A 25106-nucleotide genomic window follows, 5' to 3' on the forward strand; every position below is an offset into this window, starting at 1 on the left:
ACACCAGAACTGCACACGCGCATGTATTCAAAGTGCAAAAGCGTGTTACTAAAGTGGAAGCTGTTTACTCCCTCATCATTCATAAATTATACACATAAACACACACATAGAAACACAAAGGATGCACAGGATTACCGGCAAAATGTGCTATGGTTTCGTTTTATTTCTGTGTCGCGTCAGTGTCAAATAATAAGACAAAAGTACCATCAAATGAGTTAAAATTAAGATTTGAATGGTTATAAATCTTCATAAAAATAAGGTGATATCTTAATTTGGTTTGCCCAATACCTTTAACTTCCTCTGTGCTACTTGTTCTTTTTAATTTGTAATTAATTTTCAGTTATAGTTGCGTGTTTAATACTGTATTTATATCCGCATGCGTTTCAAAAAGAACCCCAAACCAGCGATGGGGGAAAAAGGTGAGCTACTTCCTGTATCACCGAGCAGCTTTAATGTGATTTTCAGCTCTAATTAGAGTTAAGTCACTTAGTGTGTTGTAATGATGTTTGGCTCACGGAGCAGCAGACGCCGTCCATCAGCCAAATGAAATATTAAACTGACCTACCGCTGGATTACGTGCGTGTGTGTGTGTGTGTGGGGATTCGTATTTGTAGTCGTGTCAGGAGACCTCCGTAGCACACTGGGCGTCCGTTTTTCTGCCACATACAGTAAACACACACACACATTTCTGACCTACATTCACAAACAACAGGGTGTCAGGAGGGCAACAAATGTGTGTGTGTGTGTGTTGGAAATCTGCAGGTGCACTGGGCCGTGAATCTAATGCAAAATTAGTGTTATCTCGCTGCCAAATAATTCATGATCCCGCATCCGAAATGATAGCAGAATGACTCGACTTGTCATCCCCTCGGTCTCTGTCACTCTCCCCCGTGAACCATGTTTTATTCACAATGTCACATGGAGCAGAAACCAGTAAATAAGTGCAGCTACAATTGGCAAATCCCCTGCTTTTGATCCCAAATGACTTTTAGGCCTGATTCGAGGCCATAGACAGTAGATAAAGGGAAGACTTATAACCTTTTCTATAGTTTTACAGCACATCATGTAATGCCACACCCCTGAAAATAACCATTACAGTCAGGCTCCAACATGAAATATTCCAATGAGTATTGTAGTGGGAGCTCACAGATACTATAAAATGAGCTCCAGCTGGGTGACTGCATGGGTGGGTTTCCTCTCCCAGAATTATAATAATCACAATTTTGTACCTGCTACATCCAATAAAGGAATTAAAGGAGGTAAAAAGAAACAGCAAAGAGACTTGGCTTCACTTTTAGTGCGCTGGCGAGAGCCCAGTTGAGTGTGTTTACTTTATTGTAGGTCAGTGTGTGCACACCCACTAACTATAGCCAGGGCCCCAGCATATAAAACCCTAAATAATATGTCTACATTTAGAGAAATCATCGGGTGTCGCTGTGGAATGCGACACCATTGTGGTGAGGCATTTTCACAAAAGAGCAAACAACCGCTGGAGAAAGCCGGAGTAGGGACAATATGTAGCTGTAGTTATGTTGATATGATACAATGCGTTTCTTTCATGGCGTCAATCAATACGTGTGTTTTAGTCTCAGCTTTATTTTATTAGTAAAACGTGCTTTTCCTTCTATGACGAGTCAAAATGTCTGCTGTGAAAAGACCTATTATATATCACCTCTTCACTCTCTTAAACCTGTGAAGTGAAACCACATTCTGGCCCGTAGTGCAGCTTTTTTACCTTGTTCCATACAGACATAAACCCTCAAAAGGCATCATATCTCAGCCATACTACACTGCCATCTATCAGGCGCTGAGAACATAGCAGATTGCCATATGTACCATACATAAAGATAGAGAGCAATGTGTCACTAAAGGAAAGAAAAAACATATGGAACTGGACAGAAATGCACCGACTCAACTAGACTCTTATTATGAAGGGTTGCATGAGAAGCTGTAATAAACATATACAGAATCCATAACAGCTGTCTTGTTTTCTTCACTGGAAGGGCACCTTAGAGGGAACTTTATCATGTTTTATCTAACATAAGGGCATCCAAGGAGGCACTTTATCTTGTTTTCTCTACTGGAAGGGCACCATAAAGGGCACTTTATCTTGTTTTCTCCACTAGAAGGGCACCATAAAGGGCACTTTATCTTGTTTTCTCCACTGGAAGGGCATCATAAAGGGCACTTTATCTTGTTTTCTCCACTGGAAGGGCATACTAGAGGACACTTTATCATGTTTTATCTATCAGGGGTATCCAAAAGGGCACTTTTGCTAGAACGCGAATAAACTTTTTTCCCAAAATGTTGAACTATTACTGTATGAAAAAGAAAGAGTAAGAAACTGAACTGAATTAGTGGTAAACAACAGTTTAATTTTATTCTTACCTCCTGAAACATTAGAGTATTGCAGTCAGTTTTGATCCATAAATAAAACCAAAATACAGGATAATTGAAAACAATATTTCCAAAATGACATCTGGACAGACATAACTTATCAGAGTATTCCATATCTGTAGGCTATTTCTTAAAAAAAACTTAACATAACTGGCGTTAGGTGGGTCATCTGGTCCATAGTGCAAGTTAAAATGTACTTTCCCCTGTGCAGCATGGTATGAATACTGGTGGGAATAAGTTGGATATGAAGCCTGGATGCTACGCAGGCGACATATGATCTTTGTTTTGTCTTGATAAACAAAAGTTGACAAGAAACACAGTCTCTAGGAAAAGTCTCCCTCCTCTGATAACCTAAACACACTCACATGCAAAAAGACACACACACACATGATTGCATATACACACATTCACACTCAAAGCCACATGTCGAAGTTGATCATATTTGCCAGGGAAGTCCTATGATTGTAACATAAACAAAACGGAGCACAAAGAGGGAGGTCTGAGCCCCGTAGTCACCTGAGTATTCGCAGACATGAAGGTGTGTGTTTATGAGCGTGTGTTTTCTTTTGCCCGGCTGCCTCTAATGTAAGAAAACGGCCGACTTTGCCGTGCTCCGCCAGACTACAAAGTGATTTTATCTCAGTTCATACGAGCTCTTTTGTTGAACCATCACATCTTACCCCGCCACCTCCCCCAGCAAACCCAAGGCCATTTAGAATAACAGATGAATAAATGGACGAGGGGGAAAAACAGTGGAGTGAAACCACAGTGGAACTCAGTAATGGTCAGCCAGGCCCACCACGCCTCAGCAAATGTTTGTCCAAACCTGTTATTTCTGGCATTGTACTGTCTCAAAGAGATCATTTTATTCTCCGAGTGGAATGCAGCAGCTATAAATAGTCTGGAGATGAAGGAGGGGAAATCAGAGATTTGTAGAGTAATTACAGAGCCAGAGTCGAACCCTTCTGTTATGGCTCATTTTTCATCAACCTCTGTCTCCACGACTGTCTGACTGACTGACCGACTGAGGTAAAATGGACGTTTTCTCGGTGGGAAATGCATGTCTGACCTGATATTTGACCTCTTCTAGATCTGCTTTTATGTACTCGCGAGTCTCAAGATTTAAAGGAACAGTTCACATTTTGGAGAAATACGTTTTTTATATGAGTTGAATGAGAAGACGATGCAGTTTCATCTGTGAAGTGAGACAAGAGAAACCACACATTTGACATTTTGTGTTTCGTCATTAGTAATGGTTTTGATGACGTCCTGCCTATAGGGGCATCAGATCAGAATACACACGTGTCACTTTGGAGGGTGACAAACATATTTTTTCATTTTACACATTTCAAATTGCAAAAGAACGGCGGGAGATGGATGTTTCAAATGCAATTTGAATGGTACAAATCTGTTCAGCCACTGTAGAGATGTAAAAATCAAAAGTCGAGATAAACTGTCTTGCCCGCAAATTTGAGGGCGTATTGAGGAGTATAGCATGAGTAGAGGTGGAGAGGGGGTCGTGTTGCTTTGGCTCTACCTGTTTGGTGTGGAGAGGAGGTTGTGTTGCTCTGGCTCTATCTGTTTGGCGTGGAGAGGAGCTTGTGTTGCTCTGGCTCTACCTGTTTGGCGTGGAGAGGAGGTTGTGTTGCTCTGGCTCTACCTGTTTGGCATGGAGAGGAGGTTGTGTTGCTCCAACTCTACCTGTTTGGTGTGGAGAGGAGGTTGTGTTGCTCTGGCTCTACCTGTTTGGTGTGGAAAGGAGGTCGTGTTGCTCCAACTCTACCTGTTTGGTGTGGAGAGGAGGTTGTGTTGCTCCAACTCTACCTGTTTGGTGTGGAGAGGAGGTTGTGTTGCTCCAACTCTACCTGTTTGGTGTGGAGAGGAGGTTGTGTTGCTCCAACTCTACCTGTTTGGCGTGGAGAGGAGGTTGTGTTGCTCTGGCTCTACCTGTTTGGCATGGAGAGGAGGTTGTGTTGCTCCAACTCTACCTGTTTGGTGTGGAGAGGAGGTTGTGTTGCTCTGGCTCTACCTGTTTGGCGTGGAAAGGAGGTTGTGTTGCTCTGGCTCTACCTGTTTGGTGTGGAGAGGAGGTTGTGAACATGGACCCTGGTAGCACAGGACCCTGCGAACATAGATACGCTGCCCTGAGAGTAACTACTATGTTCTATCAGGAAAATACACCTTTTCTTCACATCCAAAATCTTAAACGCCAGCAGTCCGGACATTAACCATTGCTTGCCTCTCGAGATGCTGGAGCGCTGATTGGGATTTACCTGAATCCTAGTTCTGTTGCTCTGTTGTTTGGCATGGCTGGCTGGGTCCTTTTTCCTCCAGCACACAGCTCACTTCAGAGCCACATTACTCACATGCTGACATCTCAGGTAAACAGGGCGAACGACAGGAAACAAAATGTAGTATGGAAACATGAAGTAAAGCAGGAGTTTGTGTCCAATGGGAAGGAAATAGATGGGAGGAAAATGTGCCGTGCCGTGCCCGTCTGTGGTCAAGTAAATTACATTTTGAAATACAGTAATAAAAGGCTTTTAACACGTACGCTATTAGCAAAAATGGTCCCGCTGCCACAACAGAACCTTGTGATCACACAAGAAAGACTTAATAAGAACACAATATTACTGGAAATCATGCTAGAAACTCGTCAATACAAAGAGCAGAACTAAAACAGCCAATAAAAAAGAAACCCTAACGCTCAGCTCTTTTGTTTTCAGCGCAAACTCAAGCAGCCAGGCAAGTTGTCCTGACAGCACTTGTTTCTTAAATGATCTTTGTGGAGTATAAAAGGACTTTTAGCTGGTAAATTGCTGTAATTATCAAACATGCCCTTCTCATTTTGCACAGTCAGACACTCGTTGGCAAATTCACCCGACAATTAAGAAAAGCTGGAAATGAATGACAAGTAATGGTGTGGCCCACATTACTCGGATGAGGACAAACAATCTGGAGAAAGGAGGCTGTAATGACGGGAAATGTGCAAAACAGGCAGAGAGGCATGAGCTTTTTTGAAGAGAGGAAGGGGATTCAAAACAATGTTTGCAAAGTTTATCTGCAGTAGTATAGAAAATGTGCGAATATTTAAAATCCTGCTGCTCCTATGTGTTGTTTATTCAGCACTGGTGGCTTTTCTCTCTGTTGGAGACACTTTGTAGGCTTTGTACTGTCGCTTTGTTGTGGTCTGAGGGAGGAGGAGGAAGAGGTGGAGGGCACAAGATGCAAATGACAGTGTTTCAGAGCACTTTGTCGCCAATCATAGAGAAATTATAGCTCCATGAGGCTTGTACGCAACATATAAAGTGGCTTCTCGAAGGATCGGGAGTGGAAAAGTAGACTACTTGTCGTAGCTCGGACTGTTTTACACGGATCTACAGGATTTTCCAGAGGATCGTCCTGCTTGTGAAATCTCTCTGTCCATTCATTTATTTAAATCCCTGTTCATTACTGTTATCAGGCTATTGAATAGGCATTATCAACATACATCTGTCGTAAATGTATAGGCTAGTAGGGCCCTACCAACCTGATAATAGGTTCAAGAGACAACTATTTATTTTAGTGAGCAGTCAGGTCACGTGACGCCCACTGAGAGGGCACTTTAACATTTCCAAAGACTGTTGTGGTAAAAATCACAGGAGGTCAAAGACACTGAGATCGCACCCACACACTGAAATCCAATGTGTGGGTGTGGGTCATATCTAATAACTATATAGGGAGGCTCCAACATCTGTGTCCTTGATGTTCTCCAAGGCTAATTTTTAAGTATTAATTACAAAATGTGCCTGCAAAATGGTATTCAGATTATTTTGCACTCACACCCACGCTCTCTCACACACACATAACAGTTAAAGCTGCAGTAGGCAGTATATTTTTGGCATCATTGGGCAAAAATCCCATAATAATCTTTCAGCATGTTGTAATTCAAGTGTTCTGAGAGATAACTAGACTTCTGCTCCTCATCATGGCTCTGTTTTCTGTGACGGTCATGTGACAGATGTCAAAAAGACCCTTTAAAGCTAGACTGAAGATATCATGGCATCATATGAAACTACAAAACCTGATGAATCCATTGGTACCAACCGTGTCATACTAGCTTGTTATGAAGGAGGTTAAATAACGCTCCAAACTTGTGCTAAATTTTGGCGAGGAAAAACTGTTATGTCCATTTTCAAAGGGGTCCCTTGACCTCTGACCTCAAGATATGTGAATGAAAATGGGTTCTATGGGTACCCACAAGTCTCCCCTTTACAGACATGCCAACTTTATGATAATCACATGCAGTTTGGGGCAAGTCATAGTCAAGTCAGCACACTGACACACTGACAGCTGTTGTTGCCTGTTGGGCTTGAGTTTGCCATATTAATATATACATATACATCTCCCTTTATGGTACATTTTGAACAGATACAAATTGTGTGATTGATGCGATAAATCGCGATTAAATACTCTAATCAATTGACAGCCCTAATCTAAATCAAATGTTGAAAATAGTCTTGTAAATTTACCCAAAGTTAAAACATTTTTAACATGTGTGGTTTGTAGGTCAATTATTCAAAAAAATGAAAATGGTAAAACGCTATCACAAGTTTGTCATTTCTAATTAAATGGGGAAGAAAATTACTCCATATTCTGAGTTTAGTCAGAAGAAAACAGTTTGTAGTTGTACGTACACCCTCAGACATTAATACTACCAAAGTCTTACTTATCATTATCAATAGGAAGACATTTTATTCATAGAGAAATGTCGCCCCTGTGTGGGAAGTATATTGTACTGCAATAATCTGGTTCAGAATACAATTCACAAGACAGTTTCAGATTTGAATTTTTTGCTCTATATTATATTTTTAAATTTGTGTGTAAATGTTAACTACAATTTAAGTTGAAAAGTAAACCATTTCCACCCACTTAAGTATATTTCTAGAATTCATATCTTCTTATATAGTGTGCATAAAAAGTATTCACCCCTCTTGAAGGTTTTCATTCTTAATTGTCTTATAATTAACACACAAGTGATCTACATTTAGCTAATTATGTTACACTACAGTGTAGTGACTACACTCAATTCAATTTCAATTCAATTCAATTTGCTTTATTGGCATGACTGTCAGGTGAACAATATTGCCAAAGCGTCAATTCAATAATAAATAAAAAAAAAGAACAAAATAAAAACAAAAACATATATATACATATATACAATTCATTAAGCAAATTACAATATATAGATCATTAAAAAGAACATGCATGGAAGAAAACAATAAAGAAGTAATTAATGTTTGTTGTGTCAATAAAACAAACAAACAAATAAAAAAAACAATTAATAACAATATATTGCAATATCAAAGGATAAATGGTAAAAAGTAGAGGAGTAAATAAAAGGCAGAGTGTGAGTTACATCTATTAGGTTTGCGCACTGACGTCACGTTTACGTACCGACGTAATGTGTTTACGTAACCAGCGAAGAAGCTCAGGGGCAGAATGGAGCGGCACAGTGTGTGGAAATGTTGGATTTAAACGTTGTTTTCACCCCCGGTTAAACATTTAATTACTCCTGATAGAAAGCAGACATCCGTGGGAAGTTAACCATATGAATGTGTTAACAAGTATGGAAGTGGAGAACCAAAACGAGGTGAGTAAACTCCCAAAGCCTGCACCTTAACGTCACCACATGGCTGGCTAATCGTGTAGCTAGCATAACAATGTCTAAGTAGCAAACTAACTAAAGAGGGATACTTGTTGGTTAAACAGTGGAGCTTTATGGCTGTAAAATACTATAAAAATAACTATGTTTATGTCAGAACTAGCTTGCTAATAAGCTACAAAAGTGAGTTTTCTCAGGGTAGCCTGCTAGCCAATGGGAACAAAGATAGATTTATGAATGAATGGATGAATGGATGAATGAATGAATGAATGGATGAATGGACATCTCAAGTGAAAAAAGTGTACTGAAATGAACATTTGGCAGTAATGACACCACAGTGGCTTATTCCTAGTCCAGAGGTCAGCAACCTTTACTATCAAAAGAGACATTTAGGCAAAAAATAATAATAATAATCTGTCTGGAGCTGCAAAACATGTGATCATTGTGATGAAGGTAACACAGTTTATAGTCTAAGTATGTAGTATATAAGTCTAATGCAGCGAGGGGCAAAGAGATAATGTACTACGGAGTATTAGGGTCACATTGAGGGAAAAACATCTGAGATTTACAGAATAAAGTCGTAATATTACGAGAAAAAAAGTCAGAATATTATGAGAATAAAGTCAGAACTTTATGAGAAAAAAAGTTGTAATATTACGAGAATAAAGTCATAACTTTACGAGAAAAAGTCATAATATTACGAGAATAAAGTCATAATATTACGAGAATAAAGTCATAACTTTACGAGAAAAAGTCATAATATTACGAGAAATAAAGTCATAACTTTACGACAAAAAAGTTGTAATATTACGAGAATGAAGTCATAACTTTACGACAAAAAAGTTGTAATATTACGAGAATGAAGTCATAACTTTAAGAGAAAAAAAGTTATAATATTACGAGAATAAAGTCATAACTTTACAAGAAAAAAAGTCTTAATATTACGAGAAGAAAGTCTCAACTTTACGAGAAAAAAAGTTGTAATATTACGAGAATAACGTCATAAGTTTACGAGAAAAAGTCATAATATTACGAGAATAATGTCATAACTTTACGAGAAAAAAAGTCGTAATATTACGAGAATAAAGTCATAACTTTACGAGAAAAAAAAGTCTTAATATTACGAGAATAAAGTTATAACTTTACGAGAAAAAAAGTCTTAATATTACGAGAATAAAGTCATAACTTTACGAGAAAAAAAGTCATAATATTACGAGAATAAAGTCATAACTTTACGAGAAAAAAAGTCTTAATATTACGAGAATAAAGTCATAACTTTACGAGAAAAAAAAGTCATATTACGAGAATAAAGTCATAACTTTACCAGAAAAAAGTCTTAATATTACGAGAAGAAAGTCTCAACTTTACGAAAAAAAAGTCGTAATATAAGGAGAATAAAATCATAACTTTATGAGAAAAAAAGTCTTAATATTACGAGAATAAAGTCATAATATTACAAGAAAAAAGTCGTAATATTACGAGAATAAAATCATGACTTTATGAGAAAAAAAGAAAATACGTGAAATTACTACTTTATAATATTATGACTTTATTCTCTAAATCTCAGATTTCTTTTCTTTTCTTCTTTTTCTTCAATCTAATACTCCGTCGTACCATAGACCTACAACAATGATAAATACAAATGAAAAGGTAAACAAAAAACAGTTATTAATTTCCATTTTTATAAATCCACAGGGAGCCACTGGAGAGGGGCTAAAGAGCCGCATGTGGCTCCGGAGCCGCAGGTTGCTGACCCCTGACCTAGTCTGACTACAAAGACTCAAGGATTTACTGTTTATTAGTTTTGTATGTTGGACTTCAATGAGTGATTAAGTGTTGTCTGGTAGGAATGGATGATGCTGGCGATTTTGTATTGAGTAATAAGTAGTAAAAACTCTTCTTGTGTACATCAAATGGGATTTAGTACTCCTCACATATTAAAATCCTAGTACTGGGCTACGTCCTGGTGGGAAAGAACTTCATCACACAGTACAGTCCCTACATGCTGTCCTAGAAGGTGATACCTATGTTGTTTCTTACTGACTCTGTCATTTTCTTTTCTCATTTCAAGTTCACATCCCACTGTCCTTCCCAGACGGGCAGCAGCTCCTCCACCCCTGATGTGTTACGTCCAGAAAACCACGATGACAGCCCGACCCACCACACACACCGCCCCGGCACTGTTATCCCCAATCGGATTTTTGTTGGGGGAATTGACTGCAAGGTGAGAGCTGCAAATTTACAGAGTGACTGGCATGTTTGGTCTTGTGTAAGGGTGTAACTAATGAATATTTTCATTGTCGATTGTTTTCTCGATTAATCGATTAGTTGTTTGGTTTATAAAATGTCAGAAAATGGTGAAAAAATGTCAATCAGTGTTTCCCAAAGCCCGAGATGACGTCCTCAAATGTCTCGTTTTGTCCACAACTCAAAGATATTCAGTTTACTGTCATAGAGGAGTAAAGAAACCAGAAAATATTCACAGTTAAGAAGCTGGAATTGGAGAATTTAGACTTTTTCTTCTTAAAAAAAGGGTTAGGAGATTAATTAATTAATTATTGATTAATCATTACAGCTGTAGTCTTGTGTGTCTTATTATAGATGGGTAGACACTAGAGAGCAGCAAAGCATGTTAATAAGCAAAGGTCAGGATGAGATTGTGAGATGAGAATGAACATAAGTTATAGGAGGCCTACTGTTACTCAGTAACTCCAGATTTCTCCAGTTAGAGCTTTTGGACCAATCATACAACTCTCCATTCTGCAGATACATCTGAATCATAGTTGATGCCCAAGATTTACATTTTAGTAATCCAAAAGAATATCTACCAATATGCTGTGTAATTCCCCATCTCTCTCTTTCTCCTCTCCTTTATGTTAGCTGTCTACCGGCTAATAAAGGCATAAAATGCAAAAAAATAACAGTCGAAAATGTGTGTGTGTTTACGAAGGTTAACGAGAGCGACCTGCGGCATATCTTCTCTCAACATGGTGCAGTAAAGGAGGTGAAGATTGTGATAGATTGCTCAGGAATGTCCAAGGGGTGAGTTAATGTCATCATATACGGTTGGCGACTGAATAGTAACGCAGGCAGATATTCACAGATTTACTATCTGTCGGTTACAACATTGTTTGTCTTGATTCTGTCTCTTTGAACAGATATGGCTTTGTTACATTTGAGACTAAAGATGATGCACTGAAAGTCCTTCATGATGTGAGTAAAACAGGCCTTTAAAGTATCTTGGAACAAAACTTAAGGTACATTTAATGATGTAGTTTATCTAGCGAAATGTATTGTCTAATGTGGCGTCTTTTCCCCCCAACTATTATATAAAAGACAAATGGAATCTGTTTCAAAGACAAGAGGCTCAGCATTGGTCAGGCTGTCCGCAAGCAGCACGCTTCAGGACATAGTAAGTCAACTGTTTTAATTCCCTCGTGATACTACAGTAGACATTCTCCTGATCACACAGTGGCACTGCCAAGCTTCACTGTATCACTTTCCACTCAGCATTGCAGCTGTAGTTCACCAGTTTGATAACAAAATTCACTAATTTGTGATGGTTTAAAAGAGATTTTTTTGCCACAATTTCAAATGTGCTGGCTCCTTTAAACTTATTACTTGCCCACAAAGTGACTAATTGGTTTTTGATGGTTTTGAAATGTCCAGTAAGTTCACTGTTTCCTTCTTTTTCCCAGCTAAAAGTGGCCCTATGACCTTCCCTGACTCTGCCATGCCTCTGCCAATGTCCTGTGGGACCCTGCACCTGACCACGTCGGCAGGCAATCCGTACACCTACCACAACGGAGTGGCCTACTTCCACCGCTCCAACATGAGCCCTCCTGCCCACCACTGGCCTGTCAGTTCTCATTGATATCACACTTAACCTGACCTAACACTTGACTGAAATAGCAATCACTCATTCAAATTAAAGTCTTGGGTATTTGAAAATATGCTGATTTATGATTTATGTGTTTATTCTCTTGCAGCCTGCTCCTCCAGTGATGCATCCTCGGTCCCATCAGCCTATCTACCAGCAGCCAGCCTATCACCACCACCAGGTCAGCTCAGCCTTTTAGTGATCCACTGACTTCTCACCGTGTCACCATTTAACAACTACAGCAGGGGTTTGAACTCTATTTACAGTCTTTCTTCTTCCCCCTCTCCCCAGTGTGCCCCAAACCAGTATCAGTGGAATGTCGTCCAGGTAGGCAAAATAACGCCTTTCCTTTGTTTTTTAGTTCAGGAGAATTTGACCAATTGTTCCAACTGTTGGGAATGTTTTGTTGTCCAGACGCCGATGCCCTCCAGTCCAGTCGTGTACTCTCAGCAGTCAGAATATCTGTACCAGCCCGCTGATGGAGGCCCTGTCCAGCCTCCTCTGCCTGTCATGGAGGACACCACACCAGAGGTACAGATTCACCTGTTTGAAGGGATAGTTTAGGTGTTTTGAAGTGAGGTTATATGAGGTACTTTACCATAGTCAGTGTATTACCTACAGTAGATGACGGTCGGAGCTCACTTTGGTGTGTTTTCATACGTTTGCAGTTTGCAGATCCTATGCTGCAGCAGGTTTACCCGCTGTATCCTCCAAGAACTGAAGGAATGGCACCCATTTTTCTGCAACATGACGCTGGGAAGGTAAAAGACCTTTTTTTATATAACCATAATTCTGTGTGTTTTGGACTGGACCACTGTTTCTCTTCTAACTGTCATGTTCATGTCCTTCACTGAGTCTTAATGTCATCTCTCTCTCTCTACTGAATCAGATGTTTCCACACTCGCGGGCCCATCTGAAGCCAAAGCACCGCCGATACATCCACCACAAGGACTACCACTACCTGCCAGAAGCAGCAGAGCCTCCAGACGCCTCCGTGCTCCACACTCACCAACCTCTCATGTAGGCTAAACCCACTGACTCCTTGTCAGGGGAAAAAAAACCCACACACAGCACCACAACCTCTCGTGCCAGTTTAGTTCCTCCTTTCCTTCTCAACACATATAATCCATCAACTCTTTAACCTGTGCCTTACAACATAATGCAGTATGTTTCATGACATGTGATTTCATCGCCTCTTTGCTGAGATTGTGTCTGTTCTCACCAACTCAAGGTAAGCTCTCACCTTGTAGACTTGCAGATCTGTTTCTGTGTTGATGGTTTCATACAGTTGGATGATTGCAGTTCACTCTACATTACAGTGGCTCACATTGCATACTGTACATAACAGTGTTTACACTTAATTTCTCCTGAATTAACACATAAACTTAGCAATGATACATGAGTTTTTCCAGTAAATCACTTATCTAATCTTGAAATCTGAACATTCAGATTTACAGGTTTCATATTATTTGATCACAACAAATGTCTAAGTTCTTCCGATGTATTTCTGTGATGTAGTTAAACGCATTTTGCCACCAAAATTTCAAACTAGAATTCTTTTGTTTATCAGATTGTATTTTATAAAACTCAATTTAGTTTTAAAACCTTTTTAAAATCTTACAAAAAACCTTTAAAACCGGATTATTTCTTTTAATAAATCACAAACTAAAAATATGTGAACAGTCGGTTCAAGCTCAGCTCTACCATCTTTCTTTGCTGTACATCCGCTGTGGATCAGTGATCACATTTATCTGGAGAGATATCAAGAAGGCTACACTGTTGATTTAATATCCGTATAGCTGTTTGAGGCTCACTGAGATGATGAGTCAATCCAAACAGTATTTAGATGCTCTGATTGAGCTGCTGCATCTTATCACCTCTGCTCAGCTTTATCAGTGTTAGGTTAGCGTTCAAGATCCTCTGATCCACACAAACAGTATTTTCTACCGTTTTTCTGTCTGATGATGGGAAGAAATGTGTCTGCAGTATTGTTACTGGACTGAGGCCTTTATCAGTTTGAACCAGCAATAGTCAGCTGTTATGTTGAAACAGTACAGCAATAAAACAGACTGATTGGTAGGAGCATGTCAAAGTGCATATTTAGTTTTTGACAGCACAATTCATCCATGAAAGTGTACCGGTTACGAAGCAATTTTGTATATCTGGAATCCTAATTTTATATTTGGAAATATACATGAAGTTTGCTTAAAACTAAACTATTTAATGAGCAATAAACAAATTAGAGCAATAATACATCTGCAAGTTTGGATTTTGAAGCAGGCCGGGACAGATTTGTAATCACAGAACATGTATAAAGTAAGTGTGCCTCAAGTACAGTTGCGTCTCTATGTTTGAGCGACCAGTTGGGCTTCGTTTGCACCCTGGTTTCAAATCTGCTCACCCAGATTTTGCAGTATTTTTGACTTGTAAAATCCACTGGATTTGACCTGGAAGTGATCTGTCATCGTGTTAAACTGCGCCTTCTCAAAGGTTGTGTGTTCCACATCATTTAGTTGTAGTGGTTACTTTTCTAGTGTTATAAAAGTTCATATAGTTTAAATGTTTGCAAACATTTAACAAGCCTGCCTTGAAATTAAATATAGATTATATTACATTGATGATACATATCCATTTTATTATAAAATTTTTTCCCTAGATATTTTATTGGAAAACTACTCAATCCTAATGCTTTAATTCCCCTGTCATATTTGTTCAGTTTGAAGTATTTGTGCTTATAATTTGGGTAAAATGTAGACTTTCAGTGTGCTTTTTATGACATTGCTATTTGTTTTATTATTATTTTCAACTCTTCAACTATTTTGTCTTGGGATCAAACTCAGGTTTTGTCTGCTATTGAAAGCTGATGGCGAATTGTACCAAAGAATAACCTAATCTAAAACATATTTGTTTACATTTTCTTAAAGAGATATGTGCACTACTTATTTAAATCTGTAATACTGAATATAACTTGACCACCAATCAGTTGTTTTGTTTGAACATTATTTTAGTTCAGTGTGTTTCCAGTTCTTGAATGGAAATAAAACTACGACATGTTTTGAACAATGGTTACTATGTGATTTTAAATAAAATGGGTTAAATGTGCAAAACCAGTGATATGAGGGGTACAATATCTAATTAAGTAATTAGATATTTTTTAAAGGAGATACTCAAATAATGTATTGAATTTCCATAAAGACGGGAGATTTTAAAAATGAAAGGTCCAAATCAAACCAGCAGAGGTTGAAATGCTTAATACTACATTTCCCATAATGCAACTTGATAGCATCTCTTCAGGAAACACCCCAAGCCAAATATTGACTGCAGTATTGTTACGTCACCATGTTCTGCCATGGTTTACCATCTTGGGATGCAAATATATTAGCATATAGGCTTAAGTGTAACCCTTTGAGACACTCAACATTACCAAATGTATTTATGCGGGCATCCTATGGTATAACAAGAGCGGGGGGGTCAATAATATGCCATACTAGACCGTGGGCATTGATGAATCAGGTTTTTTTTATCTGTATGAATGGGATCAAGACCTTGGCAGGTTGGCAAAAGCAGCGAATGCATGCTCATTAGAATAACAAGAGATTGAATCTCGTGACCTCAGATTGAGGTTTATAAAACAGCGGTGTGTCTCTGTGTCAGCTGTCTATATGCATGAGCTTTATACTGTTTAGAGTTACTTCTCATATTTTAATAGGAGTTTGAGTTGCACCACTTCAGTCTCTCAGCTTGCTAGTAAATAAAAAAAAATGAGGTGCAGGGTCCATCTAAAGTACATTTTTCCTGCTACTATATGTTGTATCACACAATCAAGAAAAATGTTAATTTGAAATATATATACCCAACAAAATAAGTGCACAATTTAAGATGTGATTTGGTCTCAATCCAAGAAAGAGCAGACATACAAGCAAGTAAACTATGATATATGTAACATTCTGATTGCACACTTATACACACTGATTGTATGGTATATTGATCTACAGATTCTTATGCTTCTGTCCTGTAAAAATGTCACAGGACCAAGCAGAAAGTACCGGCAATACTGTGTTAACTCTTTCAAATTGAATGTTTGTGTACATGTCTCCATAAAAATACACAATATATATTGCTAAAGGACAAATCATTTCAAAGACAAATTAGCCTATGATGACTCCGACACATGCTAATAACACTAAAAGTCTGTGTTAGCAGCTCTAAATGCTTACATGCTGATGTTAATCATGCTCTATATAATATTCAGAGCATTAATACAGCAGCAAACTATTTGCTATGTAAAGATATAGAGGAGTAATGTCTACCTGAGCAGAGAATGAAGTCCCTCTCCCTCTGTGTGTGTTGTAATCCGTGCTTTCAGTGCATGTTTGTGCATGTGAGCGTGCCCCACTGGCTAGCTCACGGCCGCTCTGCACTGCTCTCATACAGCGGTTACAGCTGATTGGTTGTTTTCACTGTTAGTGCTGATAGCACCGTTAGCTAGGTGCCGCCGGCTCAGCTGCTGCCATGTTGAGAGCCGTGCAGAGGCAATTGAAAAATTTTGATCTGATGGTGGCGTTAGGTGAAGATTCAGGGGCTCCGATAGATTTCATTGTCATGTACAACACAATATTTTCATCAGTTCATTGTAGAAAACATTGATAAAACTACACTAAAGCATAACCAGCCACCAGATGTGTCCCCAGATGAGGAGATTTCATGCAAAATTGTCATTATTTGATTAATTTAATGTTTTTTGGGGGGGTTTTCTCCGAAATAATATGGCAGTAATTTGAAGCTACTTAAGTTTTTGTGTGTAGTTGATATACTCATACATGGTGGTAATGGTAGAGTGGAGGGGGGGTTGTGGTTAGGAATCGAAAAAGGCTGGTTCCATCTCTGTCATTTAACATTAGGAACCTTTTTGAATGAAAAGGACACAAATAACGCTTGTTGTTTTGCTGATACTGTGAGCGGTGACCCCTGGGTCACTAGCGCACTGTGTTGTTTTGATGAACATGTGAGAACCGGACAACAATAACTCATCATCACACTGCGGTGCGTCGCTATACATAACCAGATTTGTGTTATAAAACCTATTTGGATGACAATACTTTATGCTGTGCCATCACACAGCTACTTTATATAAAAGGACAGCGGCACGGAGAGCGTCTATTGAGCGCCAGTCTGGCCCCCCACCAATGTAACAATGGGAAAGGTAAGCTTATTATGTGTTGTTCCTGAAAATACAGATTGAAAACATGTTATAACCTTTAGGTGTTTTTAACAGTGATAATTAATCAGAGCTTCGACGAACGTTTGCAGATCATATTCTACGAGGACAGAAATTTCCAGGGTCGGCACCATGAGTGCATGAGCGACAGTGCTGACCTGCACCCCTACTTCAACCGCTGCAACTCCATCCGGGTGGAGAGCGGCTGCTTCATGGTGTATGAGAGACCCCAATACCTGGGCCACCAGTACTTCCTCCGCCGGGGGGAGTACTCCGACAACCAGCGCATGATTGGCATCAATGACTGCATCCGCTCCTGCCGCATGATTCCCGTGGTAAGACTAAGACGGCATGAAAGAGGTGTCAAGGCAATTGATTAGGATGAAGATATTGATTCATGTGTACACACTGATTTATTGTGTTCAAGGAAAGAAAAGTATTATAGGTTTTCTTTTCTTGAACACAATAACTGAATTAAGTAAAATCAAAGGGTGAAACAGAAGAAACAACACTTGATCTTACTACTATCTGTATTTTAGCTTGAGAAAGAATATGCAAAAACAATGTACAACTAAAGGAATTCAATGTAAATAGATATGTATGTATGTTCAAATACTGAATGTTTACACACTACAGGTATTAATTGTACCAATATGTATCAGTTCACACATAAAATCTGTATTTAATGAAACTGAAAAGGAGCTAATAATGTGCTTTTCTTGAAGATTGTACAGACCAAGTCCCTCATATCTGAAATACAATAAACGAAGTTGAAAACAGCATTGCCTAAGATAGACAAAATCGTCCTCTTATACAAGTTCGAAGGACTTTTTGGCAACATATATCCTCAACAACTCAAGTTGGAAAGAAATTCCTGAAAGCAAAAACTTCTGAGCTGTGGTAGAAGATATCTTCGGTTAAGCACATCAGGATATCTGTTGGTTAAACTCCACCCATCTGGTACTCCCTGCATCTTAAAAAGAACCCATTCTTGGTGTCTTAATCTGCAAATAGTATTAGATTGGAGGGGATTAACACTTCAGAACTGTTCATAGATTGTTCTTTTATGCTCACAAACACCATAAAAAGTACTATTTTATAGCACATTAATAAGGCGAGACATCAAACTGTATGACTCATGAATGTTGTTCTTCCTGCAGCACCGTGGTTCCTCCAAAATAAGATTGTATGAGCGTCCAGACATGGGCGGCCAAATGCATGAGGTGAGCGACGATTGCCCCAACGTCCAGGACCGCCTGCGTATGTCTGACATTAACTCGTGCAATGTGGTTGACGGCCAATGGCTGATGTACGACCAGCCCAACTACAGGGGAAGACCCTACTACCTGAGACCCGGCGAGTACCGCAGATATAGCGAGTGGGGCGGCGCCAGTCCAAGGATCGGCTCGCTCAGGCGAATCACTGACTTCAACTAGAAGTCTTTTTCGAACCTTCTTCCTCTCTCTGTTCTCAATAAACATGCCCGGCTTAAACTGTATGCGTGTGTCTCTGTCATTTCCATCTATTTTTTAGCATTTATTCGTGTCCCTTTCTTCTAATATTTGATCCACTCAGGAAATAATAGTATGGCTTATGAACATTTAGTTTGGTCTGAACCCTTGCGGTCTACTTTCTCCACTTCAAAACACAAGCAATAAGACTTAATATCCCACCGAAGCACACCTTTCAACCCCTCCACTCAAGAAGCCCAAAGAAAACAAAAGCAGCAGTTGACAGAATAGTGGTTATTGGATCGATTTATTGACGGTACTTCACATAAACAGTGTCTGGAGTCAGCTTTCCTCACATGCTGACACGTCTGATGGATCCCACCCTGGAAGTGGAGCTTCCCCACTCGTTAAACCTCCTGTATTCACCGGGGCTCATCAGATACTGGCGCCCCCTGTAGTTGGGATGCTCGTAGAAGATCCAGTGACCGTCCCTCACGTTGCAGGAGTTGATGTCGTTGAAGTGGAAGCGTTCGTTCAGGGAGGGACAGTCGTCGGTCAGCTCCATCACCTGGCCTCCGAACTCTGGGCGCTGGTAGATCATCATTCTGTGAGAGCTTTGGTGCTGCAGAAGACACAATAACATCAGTAAAGGGTTCTCAAAAGAAACGTTAAGGTGAAACCGCCCGACTGAAGCGTACCATAGGGATCATACGGCAGGATCGCACACAGTCGTTGAATCCCATCCAGCGCTGGTAGTCTGAATAGTCGCCTTTCTTCAGGAAGTACTGGTAGCCCATGTAGCTGGGTCGCTCATAGACCATCCAGTCACCGCTGTCCACTTTGATGGAGTTGCAGCGGCTGAAGTGGGAATGCAGCTCGGAGCATTCGCTGCTGCACTCGTATGAGTGCCCCTGGAAGTTCCTGTCCTCGTAGAAGATGATCTGGAACGATCAAGTGACGGTTTTTCAAAAATGTAGATATTGCCGTAAATTAAGAGAGGTGTGCATACTATACCGCACGACAGAACGCTTCCAGTTCACCGGTTTCGGCTGAGTAATCCGCGCAGGTACGCAGACGCACAAAAGGCACAGAGCAAGACAAGAAGACTTACCTTACCCATTGTGGCGGTTAACCTTCGTAACACTGTAGCAGCAGCCTTGAGCTCCACTCTGCCTTTATAACCCACGGATGACCTGGGTCATTGTGATTGACAACAATGAGCGGGCTCGTCAGCTCTTTCTCACCGAACAATATTGTCTTTTGTTTTGTGTGGTCAATGAAGCAAATCAGCTGTTTTGAGCAGAGGCGTCCTTTGGATTTGCTCTGGTAGATGATGAAAACACATAGAATCCTCAAATAAACCAAAATGAAATCTCCAAACACCTCTTGATTGGACTTTTATTATATGAAATTATGAAAAAGTCATGGGAAAGCTTATATTTGTTTGGCCAAAGTTTATTTTTCCATCCTCAATTTCCATATATATTTATCTTTATACATTAGATACATCCATTTTATCCGTGTTAATGCAGAGGATTGTAGTAGTGTACATACTGTATGGAAGCTATAGTCATTATGTCCATTTTAAAGATCAACATTTGACATGACAAATACAACATGTTGAATTTAACACCATAAATGCTGGATTGAATATTCATCATCCTGTGATGTGAACACAACCACTGCCTTGCCTCTGTACACAGCAGCAGCTTTTATATGATTTACAATTCAGAGACCGTTATTCTCTTGATGTCAGCATAACAAATTGTTTTATATAGTCACTCGTTCTTTCAGTTTTGCTTTTATTTGCCTTTAATCCCCCCCCCCATATTGTTATATCCTCTATAGACTAAGCTCTAGAAGGCCGTTTCAGTATAGTCCGCACATGACCGATTTTATACAGCAGAGCTGCTCAACTAAGAGCAGTGACAGAATCAACACTTGTTGAATGCACATGTATCAAGATATTTAAGTCAAAGTGCATATTATATATATATTTATATATATATATATATATATATAGTTAAAGTGTGCAAGAATTTTAGTTTAAAGGTCCCATATTTTCATGTTTTTTTTATTATAAGGCAGGCTTAAGTCCTATATAAATACTGTGAAAGTATCGAAACACTCAATCCACAGGGAAAAACACACAGCCCGTATTCAGAAACTCTGCATTTGAAACAAGCTGTCAGGATTTCTGCCCATTTGTGATGTCACGAATATACAATATTTAGAAATTTTAAACGTAAACATTCTAAATATGTCCCAGTTTATTCCTGGTTGCAGTGTTTCTGAATGTCCTCAGCTGACTGGAAGTACACACGGACCCAAGCTGTTGCCTAGCAACGCAATTCCGTTGCAGTTCCATTGCAATTCCGTCAAAATGCTCTAAAACGGAGCGTTTCAGAGAGAGGGTAAATACAGGCATATTCAGGCTGACAGTATGAGGAAAATAAAGTTTTTTTTTAACATTACAGCATGTAAACATGTTCTGGTAGAAACACAAAATACAAGATTGAACCTGAAAATGAGCATGATATGGGACCTTTAAAACATTCAAAAAAATGAGTGTGAATATGAAGAGGTTACAGTGTTGACGTTATGTCAAAGACGTTTATGTATTGTGTTGCACAGGTATCTAATGAAAAGAGCATGCTAAACTAGCTTTTTGTAGCATGACCTGCCAAACTCTGCCTCTGATTGGCTTACCATGATATTATTACCTTAACGAATCTCATTCCTCATGCCTAAACCTAACCAACCCAACCAACGAGGATTTGTAGTTTAGTGCCCCGGCCCATCCTGTTTTGTAATACCACTTGTACGTCGAGAGGCGATATTGAGTCACTGTAGCGTCCAGTTTACCATCAGTCCAACGTGAGAGAACGAGGAAGAACTTGTCAATAATACACCCATGGTCTGTATTAGGGATGTCACGGTACCAGAAATCTAGTAATTGATACCAATACCAGTGAATTTACACGATTCTCGATACCAATTCGATACCACGGTAAAAAAAACAATAAATCCCATGTAATTCAACACGCACTCCTTTATTAAAACATTTGAACATTACAAAAAACAGAGGCATGTAGCCTTTAAGTAATAAATAAAAAGAAACGTCTATTAACATTGCAAAACAGAACAGTGGCATGTAGCCTTCAAGTATTTAAAACAAACAATATTGTCTGGATGTCTGTCTTTGAGGTGCTTTGCTAAATTGGAAGTATTTCGTCCTTTGGAAAGAAAAGTACGACGGCACCGTTACCGTTAAAGGTGCGGCTCGTTTTTTCGTTTCTGCAAAACATTAAGCCAATAAACAAAGTATCAAAATGTACACGGAAAAACACAAAATATTTTGACCGGCTCTCAGAGTTTCATCAGTTTGGTCGAATTTGCCGTTGACTGTAAATTTAGATTGTATGGACCCAGTATAGAAGTGAAATGCTGCCCCCCTATTCCTTTGTCACATGTGGCCCGATTTTACACAGTGCTCCTTTAAACCGTCTATAAATATGTTAGATTGTACATTAGAAAACCCATATCTCTCAAAGATGTAATATACAAAAATAAATGATATATTAGGTGATTCCTGTCGTCCCTCTACTCTCTAACAAAGCCATAAAATTCTCCATAAATACTAATTATTTTAATATTTAATCCATATATATCGGTTAAACAATCTCAATCACAATCAAATTGTGACACCAGACTGAACGTCATGTACATTTTTAATGCTGATATGTAGTACAGTGGAAACAGTAAGGGAGATGAAGGTGTTGTTGGGTATAGATCATCATTATATTATTATTTCTCATGGTAAATACAACATTCGGTCATGGAAATATGACCAAATGAATGCAGCATTTTAATCGCTTTAACAAAAATATAGAAAATACAATTTGTTTTTCACAAGTTGCTGTGTTTGTAGCCCTGCACAAATCCTCAACTATAACTTATCACATCATTCATTAATATACTGCATATAGAACCACCAAAATATGTTAATCTAATATAAAGTCTGCTGCTGTGCTGTATACTCATATTTGAGATGTTATGCTGAAAATGCAGTCACTTATTCGAAATTGTATTCAGAAAAAATTCACAGAAAATATGCGGCAAATCATTTTATTGTGCGCGTCACACAGTTATAGAGGTAAATTCATCGTGGCTGGATTGCACAGTACAACTGGAACTACATGCAAACAATGCACAAATCACAGTTTCAGGATAAAAACAAGGCTCCTTCTTTCTGCCTCTCACTTCGACATCTGGTTAATAAAAACAAAGCATCTGCAAAACCTAATTAGCTAAATATAAGTTGATGAGACAGTTAAGATTCTGTGATGCGTCTGATTGAATTGAACCTCATGTCGTCGCTGCTCATCTCTCTGAGGTTCCTGTACTTTCCTGGTTTCAGGTAAAACATCCTGCCCTCGTAGTTCGGCTGCTCGAACATCAACCAGTAGCCTTCCATCACGTTGCAGGACTGCATGTCGGACATGTGGTACTGATCCTGGATGGAGTCGCAGTCCTCGGTCAGCTCCTGCATCTGCCCTTCGTAGTTCGCTCTCTCGTAGATCCTCATCTTATAGGGTCCCTTGTGCTGTTGAAGTACGAAACGCCGAATGAAATCAAACGTATGCATGAATCTAACAAGAGCCATGGTGCTGTTTAAAGCTTCACCTGGCTGCTGTGATGTTAATATGTAAAGAAATAGCTAGGAAATAGCTAGAAACTGTACACTATTGAGGAATGTGCCAAGCTAAATATCAGTTTAATCCTCTTAAAAGTTAGCCTGTTTAGAACTGATGAATACAAATTTGCTCCAGTTTTCACAAAACTCTTAGAAGTAATGGTAGCTCGCCTGCAAGACATAAAATAAATTGACCTTTGACATTGCTAGAAACAGAACTCTAAACCAAATGTCCACTTTTTTTTCAGAGCTTTCAAACACATCCCATTTTCCTGATCAGCGGATGGAGTTTGCACGGTTGTCATGGCGATATCAAGATACAATAAAGACATTTTGAGTCCTGGAAATATCACTACTGGAGGCGTAGAGGTGAAATTGATCTTGATCCTCTCATCTGATTCTAGGTAAGACAGCAACCCATCATATTTCTCATGTCCCTTTACATTACTGTCTCCTCGATTAGCAACATTGCAACTCATATTTACCACAGGGACGACGCGGCAGGACTGAATGCAGTCATTGAAGCCGATGGTGTTCTGATACTCGGGGTACTCTCCCCTGGTCAGGAGGTACTGCTGGCCCGTGTAGTTGGGCTGGTCGTAGACCATGAACGCACCGCTCTCCACCCTGCAGGAGCTGCATCGGCTCAGGTGAGAGGCGATCTCAGAGCAGTCGTTGATGCACTCATACGAGCGGCCCTGGAAGTTTCTCCCCTCGAAGAAGACGATCTAGAGAGAAAGACACAGATTGTGTTATTCAGAGTGAGTTCTATGATTATCATAAACACAAATCACACCATTACTATACAGTATTTTGGTACATATACAGTATAACAGTTAGATGACTGGTGCAGTGATCTGCTCCCTCCATTACCTTTCCACTCATGGTCGCGCTATTTGATTTCTGTTGTTCTTCCCACTGGCGCTCTGCCTTTTATGCATCATGTGACATCAAAAGAATCTGGCCCCTCAATTGTACCAAATGACTGAGTCAGCTCATCAGCATGGAAGTCCCTACTGTATTATACATCACAGCTGTGAACGGATTAAACAGTAGTGGTGCAGATTTCACAGTGACAAAGCAAACTCTAGTTATTGCATTTACTTTTGTATTTTTGTGCCATCATTTTCATTATTGGAAAATGTTTAGGGACAACAGGTTGACATGTATTGATTAAATTAAATGCATTGATTTAAAGCTGCAATATGTAGCTCTAGAAAGCAGAAATAATACAATTCAGGAAATAAAACACACCACTGCTCAGTCCAGTACACTCAGGATTTTTGCTGACACAGCCGTTCTTGGTCTGGTGTGACCAGTAGTTTATGGAGGCCAATGTGAGGAAGCGTTTTGATAGATGTAGCTGTGTAACTGACATTACTGAGTCAATTCAGTTAAGTAAAGCGGTCAAGTCAAACAAGAAGTAAACACAGCGTTCCTCACTAAGAGACGTGTTTGTTCCATTATCCTGTAGTTACCAGCAGATTTACATAATTGCTCTGTGCAAAACAATATGTCATTAGCGCCCAAAAGATGAATCCAAATATGTCCTGATTATCTTTCCTCCTGTGTCACCATGAGGCCAAAATGTCCACTTGTGCAAAATATAATTGGCAGATTACTATAATATTTTCTGAACAGATTCATGCTCCTCAGAGGATTAAACCTTCCTAGTTAGGACACTCCAATATCATCCCTCTAGCACCACCCTCAGGACAAAATGTCCATTTTGTACACACGATATCTCCAAATGTAACATGCAGATAACCGTGAAATTTAACGAGTACATTCATGTCCTCTAGGGGATAAAACCTTTTGAA

The 25106-nt window shown here is 39.4% G+C and overlaps 4 protein-coding genes across 5 annotated transcripts; 2 read left to right on the plus strand and 2 right to left on the minus strand.

Moving 5' to 3' along the window:
- Positions 1–7841: 7841 nt before the first annotated feature.
- On the plus strand, positions 7842–13338 carry LOC119483359 (protein boule-like). Of its 2 annotated transcripts, none has more exons than XM_037761378.1 (11): positions 7842–8029; positions 10113–10265; positions 10992–11083; positions 11200–11254; positions 11378–11453; positions 11740–11900; positions 12031–12102; positions 12213–12248; positions 12336–12452; positions 12590–12682; positions 12811–13338. In XM_037761378.1, exons 1-11 carry the CDS (start codon positions 7988–7990, stop codon positions 12943–12945), a joined length of 1032 nt encoding a protein of 343 aa, XP_037617306.1. In that variant the 5' UTR covers positions 7842–7987; the 3' UTR covers positions 12946–13338. The 2 variants fall into 2 exon arrangements, with proteins under 2 accessions (XP_037617306.1, XP_037617307.1); XM_037761379.1 differs by having other exon boundaries at positions 10137–10265.
- Positions 13339–16997: 3659 nt separating this feature from the next.
- On the plus strand, positions 16998–18637 carry LOC119483745 (gamma-crystallin M2-like). Its single transcript, XM_037762147.1, has 3 exons — positions 16998–17124; positions 17232–17474; positions 18300–18637. The coding sequence occupies exons 1-3, from the start codon at positions 17116–17118 to the stop codon at positions 18573–18575; spliced, it is 528 nt and encodes a 175-aa protein (XP_037618075.1). The 5' UTR covers positions 16998–17115; the 3' UTR covers positions 18576–18637.
- A 241-nt stretch (positions 18638–18878) lies between these two features.
- Positions 18879–19782, minus strand: LOC119483753 (gamma-crystallin S-1-like). Its single transcript, XM_037762161.1, has 3 exons — positions 19702–19782; positions 19289–19531; positions 18879–19212 (listed from the first exon to the last, which is right to left on the minus strand). The coding sequence occupies exons 1-3, from the start codon at positions 19708–19710 to the stop codon at positions 18943–18945; spliced, it is 522 nt and encodes a 173-aa protein (XP_037618089.1). The 5' UTR covers positions 19711–19782; the 3' UTR covers positions 18879–18942.
- A 2920-nt stretch (positions 19783–22702) lies between these two features.
- On the minus strand, positions 22703–24297 carry LOC119483418 (gamma-crystallin M3-like). Its single transcript, XM_037761509.1, has 3 exons — positions 24160–24297; positions 23772–24014; positions 22703–23196 (listed from the first exon to the last, which is right to left on the minus strand). Exons 1-3 carry the CDS (start codon positions 24169–24171, stop codon positions 22924–22926), a joined length of 528 nt encoding a protein of 175 aa, XP_037617437.1. The 5' UTR covers positions 24172–24297; the 3' UTR covers positions 22703–22923.
- Positions 24298–25106: the final 809 nt, after the last annotated feature.

Source organism: Sebastes umbrosus, chromosome 24, assembly GCF_015220745.1.
Source record: "Sebastes umbrosus isolate fSebUmb1 chromosome 24, fSebUmb1.pri, whole genome shotgun sequence".
Classification (NCBI taxonomy): domain Eukaryota; kingdom Metazoa; phylum Chordata; class Actinopteri; order Perciformes; family Sebastidae; genus Sebastes; species Sebastes umbrosus.